The sequence below is a fragment of the Octopus bimaculoides genome, chromosome 13 (genome assembly GCF_001194135.2).
Source record: "Octopus bimaculoides isolate UCB-OBI-ISO-001 chromosome 13, ASM119413v2, whole genome shotgun sequence".
Lineage (NCBI taxonomy): Eukaryota > Metazoa > Mollusca > Cephalopoda > Octopoda > Octopodidae > Octopus > Octopus bimaculoides.
In genome coordinates, this window is record NC_068993.1 from 55,745,633 (window position 1) to 55,753,418 (window position 7,786).

At 36.6% G+C, this 7,786-nt stretch overlaps 1 protein-coding gene across 2 annotated transcripts in view; it reads left to right on the plus strand.

The window, feature by feature from the left end:
- The first annotated feature begins 6,051 nt into the window (after positions 1-6,051).
- LOC106881552 (E3 ubiquitin-protein ligase MIB1) overlaps positions 6,052-7,786 on the plus strand; it is a 136,932-nt gene continuing 135,197 nt past the window's right edge. Inside the window, exon 1 of one of the 2 annotated variants that reach the window (XM_014931984.2) lies at positions 6,052-6,504. In XM_014931984.2, coding sequence (XP_014787470.1) covers positions 6,249-6,504 — 256 coding nt within the window. In that variant the 5' untranslated portion in view covers positions 6,052-6,248. The remainder of the gene's footprint in view (positions 6,505-7,786) is intronic. The other variant, XM_014931985.2, reaches the window with a different exon arrangement.

Sequence of the window (7,786 nt, forward strand, 5' to 3'; positions counted from 1 at the left end):
AATGAGGTTGACTTTGCATTTCATTCTTTTGGGGTCAATAAATTAAGTACCAGTTGTGTACTGGGTCGATCTAATCAACTGGCCCCTTCCCCCAAAATTTCGGGCCTTGTGCCTAGAGTAGAAAAGATTATTTTCAATGATAAGGCAGCAAGCTGGCTGAATTGTTGTCATGCTGGACAAAATGCTTAGCAGCATTTCGTCCATCTTTACTTTCTGAGTTCAAATTCTGCCATGGTTGACTTTGTCTTTCATTCTTTTAGGGTCAATAAAATAAGTACCAGTTGAAGACCGGGATTGCTTTAATCAACCAGTCCTTTACCTGAATTTGCTGATCATGTACCAAAATCTGAAACCATTATTACTTCCGCCTTAGCCCTTAGCTATAACCAGAGTAGATCAGCTTCCACCAACTTTGTGATCTGTCAGTTTGCCATAACAACAAAAATTGAAGCCACTACAGCTAAGGTCATACTGGAGCACAAATAGCAGTATGGTCTAGCAGTGATGGCTAAAATGAAAGAATTTTGGCAGCGCTCCAATGTAGCCTTAATTGTGATTGCTGAAATAAACTAAAGAACTACTGAAAGAAATACAAATTTATCATACAATTTTACCATTGCTGAGGATATAAATATCACAACTGCAACAACAGTCTGCGTTTGAATGAGATCAGTTTACAGGTGAAATGGCTGAATAAAAATTATATGGAACCACATCCTTAAAAGTCTTGAGTTCATATCTCTTCTGTGCATTTCATTGTGCTTCTTTGTAGGAAGTTAATTATACCAAATTTATAATGAAAATTCACCCTAAACCAACGGTTCTCAACTGTGGCTTCCAGGGCCACATATGGTCCTCAAACATCCTTCTGGCTGTCCCCAACAGTCCTTTCTCTTTTTCTTTTGTCTTTTATTTTAATTGCTTCAGTCATTTCACTGGATTTTAGTTGAAGAATTTTGAAGGAGTTTTGTTGAACAAATCAATCTCAAGACTTATCAGTATTTTCTTAAAGTCTGGCACTTATTTTATCGATCTCTTTGCCAAACTGCTATGTTATGGGGGATGTAAACACACAAACACTGGTTGTCAAGTGGTGGTTGGGGACAGACACAGACAGAAAGCCACACACACACACACACACACACATGATGGGCTTTTTTCAGTTTCCATTTGCCAAATCCACTCACAATGCTTTGGTCATCCTGAGGCTACAATAGAAGACACTTGCCCAAAGTGCCATGTAGTGAGACTGAACCCAGAACCATGTGGTTGGAAAGCAAGCTTCGTACCATACAGCCATGCCTGCACCTATAAATAATATAAATTTTTCTTAAACTGACTTGTATTTTACCTTTTTTTTTGGTGTGGTCCCCTAAAAAAACCCAGGCTTTGGGTCCGGCCCAGGTATTAAAAAGATTAAGAACCCCTTCTCTAAACACTTGATTCTACATGTCCCACTTCACCTAATTGTTGGGAAATGTTAATAAATCTTAAGAGAATGTTACTTATGAGTAACTAGTATTCCCTCCTGAAGAATGGTTATTTCATTCATTTAATATCATAAAATTGCTAAGTCGGCTTCTGCAGAGCTGACTAGGACTACACATGAAACCAGTCTTTAGGGATTTTCAAGACTTTTTTCAAATAGTTTGGTCTGTTTGAAGAAGCTGGGCCCATGATCTTTGCAGACGCTCTGGCACCAGTATGACTGATGTCATTGATGTTCTTGAACAATAGCGAGTCAATGACTACAAGAGAAATATGAATTGAGAAGGACTTCCAGAGGTCTGCCTTGTGGGTAGCAAGAAGTGGAAATAGTGGTGGGACCTATCGAGTATACACAATATGGGTGACAAGACAAAGAGAAGGGAGTGAGTTGAGTGGTCATGAGTAGAAGAGGAATGACACCAGAAAATCTGAAGAACAGAGGCTATTGCTGTAACGGTAGAAAAGGCAGACAATAAGATAGCATGTCTTGCTGGTCAGAGATTGCTGTGTGTTGGTGGGTGACTTCATACTAATTAGTTCTAATCAGTGACTTCATACTAATTAATTTAAATCAGCAACTTCATACTAATCAGTTGGTGGGTGACTTCATACTAATGAGTGGTTATTATCTGCATATGATTAAGTATGAATATGTATACATCCGTAACATGGTGTATACATCCGTAACATTACTTCAGTAAAGAAGCATTATTCCATTACAGGTCTCACTTAAGCATTTTAGAGAGTCAGCAGCCAATGAGAGCTGAAGAACTTTCTGGCATTAGAAATGAAAGCACGTCTTTAGGATGTTGTAATTTTGTTTGATGTACCATTTGTTGCAATTTTGATGATTTTAATTGTGTGTTGTTCATGACTAGGTGTGGTGGGTTACAAAAGTGTTTCCTTCATCTATTCACTGGTTATATTTTTATGTTATTGTAAAATTGCAAAATTAACTCAACACTATAAGAAGATATTTTCAAAGTTTCTATTAATGGGGGTAGTGTGTGTTTGGCATCAGGTGTCATGTTTCATGCAGATGATTCTTGAATGTGGTAAATTACAGAGAAGTGAATTACTTGAATAGGAATTGGTATTATTAGAAGTGCAGCTAGTAGTTTGTTGGAGGAAGAGCATGGACACATAAATAAACCTTGAGGAACAGCACAATTGATAGACCATGGGCGAGAGAAAGCTCTATGAAGATGTTCTACGAGGGTGTGATCTAACAGGAAACTTCCATTTCAAAAGATGAGTAATGAATAGAGCCAATAGGTAATGTGGTTTAGCTAAAAGATTTGCATGCTACCCATACTCTAATAGAATCGCACACACTTTTCTTTCTCTATTTCTCTTTTAATGATTTAGAATTCTAAGGCAGGAAAAGTGGAATTCTGACTAAATGTGTTCCAGAATTTAACATAGTTCCATTACTTCCTGAGTTCTAATTCTGCAATGTATGACTTTGATTTTCATCACTTTCGGCATCAATAAAGTGAATTCTTGTTATACACAAGGACTAATTCAATAAGATGTACTCTTTCTTTATATATATATTGTGTCCTTGTAATGGTGACTATCATAGTTCATTCATCTGGTACCACTGAAGAATTTGTCATCATATAGTGTATTCTGAGCGAGTTTCTCATACTCCAAGTTATATTATTCATAATGAGAGTTCAACTTGGCACCTTAAGCTGATGAAAGACTTTTCCATATTGCCATTGCTTATGAGATCATTGTATGGTTGCTTGTTGGATGTGTGTGGTGCTGAAGGCAATTGTCATGTAATCTAGCTAACTGTGTGTATAATAAATGAAGTAAACTCATGAACTTTTAACACATTTATTGCTGGACATGTTTTACTGCACTGGCTGTTTACAAAAGAAAGATGCTGCTGATATAAAAGCTGACTGGGAGAAGAGAAATGTCGTGCCATGTAGAAAGCTAGTTGTGGTACATCCTGTGTGGGAGTCTGAAGTTGTCTCTTGTTCAAGGTAGCCTGTCTCAGTGCCCAAAGTGGTCTGGTCTTAGCAGTCTGTTTTCTATGAGTGTCCAAGGTGGTCTATGTGAATGCCTGAGGTTGACTACTCTTTCAGTCTGCTGCAGCTGTCTATGTGAATGTCAAAGGTCGTCTGGCTGAGTTAGGCACCCAATGGTTATCATAGGGTGAAAAGGAGGCAATTTTAGATCATCCAAGAAACCATATTGCACCACAGCTTCACACTGATTGGTCTATTTATAGATCAATCATATGAAATTGTGGAGGCTTATTTGTGATGCCTAACTGAATATCTTGTGGTTGGGGGTCAGATCCCTACAAGTTGTTCCTGACCCTCAGTATCTATTGAAATCTAAATGGTCTGTGCCTTTTCAGAAATAAATGTCATGACCAAAGACACAGTACAGTGACAAATAAGATATGAACTATCAGGTCATTCCATAAATTCTGTCCGAATTTTGAATAAAGAAAACAAGTGATCAAATGTTATATTTAATTGAAATTTAATCATCAATGTACTTTCCCTGATTATCTATGACTTCCTTCCATCTATTTACAAGTTTTTAAATCCCATCAATGTAAAACTCTTTTGGTTTCAAAGTGAAGAACTCTGAAATGTCAGTTTCGACCTACGTATATCTCTCCCTCATATCTCTCTTTGATGTCATCCTCTATGGACCCTTCTTTATCTACAGCTTTTCTTGGCACGAGCCATTGAAGAAGACTCTATATGGTTCGATCTGCTACGAATAGCAGCCAATTTACCCTCAGATCACACCCTTCCATCATTAAAAAAATGGTACATTGGATATTGTAGCCTGGAATGCAACGTGCATGGGTGTATCTTAAAAAATGACGAGATAATCATTGCTAGAATGTTGCAAGTCACATCTTTTCAATCGGGGTTGATCGGTAGGGTTGGCAAACGGACGAAACAGTTATTCTTGACACTCGTGCTGATCCCACCACCACCACCGGCACTGATGTCGTAAAGGTTAAATTATTTGTTATTCTAAACTATCTGCACCAGTTTTTATCCTCACCTACCCGTATCCCTTGACTGACACACCAACATTCCAAATACCCTTTATATCTTTCTCAACTCCAGCACCAGCCTTTACCCAATTGTCACTGTTTCTGCCCCCACCGAATCATTTGATAATTGCCTAATCAAAACAACACGCCTCACAAGTTTTTTTTTAATGCATAACAAGTTTGTCCTATGAACCCTTCTAGTACAATGGTTCTCAACCAAGGCCCATATAAAATTTCGTTAAAATTTATCTGCAATAAATTGCTTAAACTTCTATAATACTCAAAATATTTTAATAATTTTTTTTTTTTACAATTCCAAATAATATTTAATTATCAAAATAAAACAGGATTTTTTAAACATCGACTAAAATAGGAATCAAAGAGGTCTATAAATAAATAATAATAAAATAGTTAAGAAACACTGATCTAGTAATTAAAATAAGCTAAGTGGACAATGCACTGTCAGTCCTGTATCGATTGCTCATAATAACTATTACAGATAGAAATATTCCAAGGTTTAATTTCTACTAATAGTCATATTTCATTCAAGCCCCAATATTCTGGAGAAAAGCACGAATTAAATGCAATTACAATTTAATTCCTCGATACATCTGAAACTATTCATAACTTGGTGTATTATTAAAATTAGTGGAGTTTGCAGCCTATCGGATTCAGAGATTTAGATTTCACTATTTGATTTCGTCTCTATAATTGTGATGTCAACTTTAAAAGCACTCCGTTGTCTATTTTTCTTCCTCTAATGCGGGGTTGATTAAATAAGCAACTAGTAATAGACTAGGGTTCACATATTACACAAACGAACAAGACCAATGTCTGTAAAACAATAATAACCTTGTCACTGAGAAAAGCGAAATTAAAGATACCGATTCTGTGTGATTATGTAAGGTATGGGCAGACAATTCAGACCAAGTGCTTCAAATAAATAAAACGCTGTCTTGCACGCACGCATATAGACACATCGTGTGCCTGTGTGTGTATACATACAGACAAACACATACATATATGTATATGAGTGAATGTATGTATATGTATGTGAGCACATACATGTGTGTGTGAGCACAGACACACACACACATATATATATATATATATCATCGTCGTTTAACGTCCGTTTTCCATGCTAGCATGGGTTGGACGATTTGACTGAGGACTGGTGAAACCAGATGGCTACACGTGAATGTATATATATGTGAGCACATATATGTGTGTGTAAACACACACACACACACACACATATATATATATATATATATGTATATATATATATAAATATGTATGTGAGCACATACATATATGTGTGTGCATAAATGTTTCTGCGTGCATACATACACACATTATGTATAGATAAAACGCCAGCTTTTGTAAATGAAACTCCCTAACGAAGGCAATAAGTATCGACGTAGTCTAGTGCAATGTAGTTGTGGTGTAATAATGAATTGTGATTGACAACCGAACATAGCGCAATATGTAAAAATAACAACAAACAAAATCTCGCGAGACTAGATCTGTCTGAAAACGAGATTTAATCCACCATTTTACAGCCAGCCAGCCGATACCACCAACAGCTATATTTCAACTCTTTTCACTCATTTACATTGGCTTTACAGTTGTTTTCATTAAAGGAACTCACTGAAATTTTTTTTCAAGAGCTTTTATTTTTATTTTTCACATTTCTAAAAGATGTGGCTGGGTTAACGAATATATGGAACCTTCAGGAAGCGGCGGGTCCAACCGCGTACTGCGGCCCTCCAGCCATATGATGGAAGGTGTAGGAGCACGGGTTGTCCGTGGACCCGACTGGAAATGGGGCAAGCAGGACGGCGGTGAAGGCCATCTGGGAACTGTCAGGAACTTTGAGTCGCCTGAGGAAGTTGTCGTTGTCTGGGATAACGGAACGGCGGCCAATTACCGATGCTCAGGATCTTATGATCTCCGGGTTCAAGACAGTGCTCCGACTGGTAGGTGGATTGTCAATATATATATATAAATAAATACATATTCGTACTCGCATAACACATATATATACGTATATACACACACACACACACACACACACACACATATAATATATATGTATAATATATATATATAATATATATGTATAATATATATATATATATATATATATATATATATACATTCACTCAAACACACTCACATAAGTTTGTATAAAATATTATGCTTAGATACCCTTCTGTATATATTGATAAACAACTGAACAGTTTAGAACTGCCTCTCTCTATATATACATACATATCTATATACATACATACATATTTATATATACATACATGTATGTTAATATTTCTGTGAAAAAAGAAAAAAAAGGCTACTGTGTATATACGCTCATATAAAAACCATAAATTCGATATATTTCTGTCTGTAGATGAAATACTTGGTGCTTATTTTTGTGTGTCTAATAATGGAGATAATGCTTGTGTAACTGTGTATATACACTTGATATTTATATCCTTGTATGTACGATGTAATGCCATTGTCTATGTATTCATTCGAAGTTGGACGTTCGTTCTGTCGCTTTTTAGTTTCTGGCGATTACAAAATACAAAGATCGCATCGAGAGACAAACTCCGAGTAGATGGAATTACCATCTTCACACAGATAAATTCTATAACAGGCATTGAGTACGTTTTTTTGTTTTGTTTGTCTTTTGTAAATCCGTTCGTACGTATGTATACACACAAATACATAAGTATGTATACGATATATTTCTTGATATATTTATATAAATAATTACATATCTTTTGTTTATCTTTTTACTGGTTTCAGCCAGTTGCGACCATGCTGGGACAGCGCTGTTTCACACACACACAAACATACACGTGTGTGTGTGTGTGTGTGTGTGTGTGTGTATGGAATCTACATTTATGTGTTTTCCCAACAGGCATGGGATGTAGGTAGTGCTTTTCGGTCGGATGCTTTTCTTGACACCAACCGTGTTAGTTACCTCATAAAATACGCAGAGATACAGTATACCTATTCTTAAAACGGACGCAAAGAATGTGGACCGCACCCACTTTCGTTTATTAAAAAATATATTTTTTTTTACAGAAGTGGCTGTGTGGTAAGTAGCTTGCTTACCAACCACATGGTTCTGGGATCAGTTCCCCTGCGTGGCACCTTGGGCAAGTGTCTTCTACTATAGCCTCGGGCCGACCAAAGCCTTGTGAGTGGATTTGGTAGACGGAAACTGAAGGAAGCCCGTCGTATATATATATATAT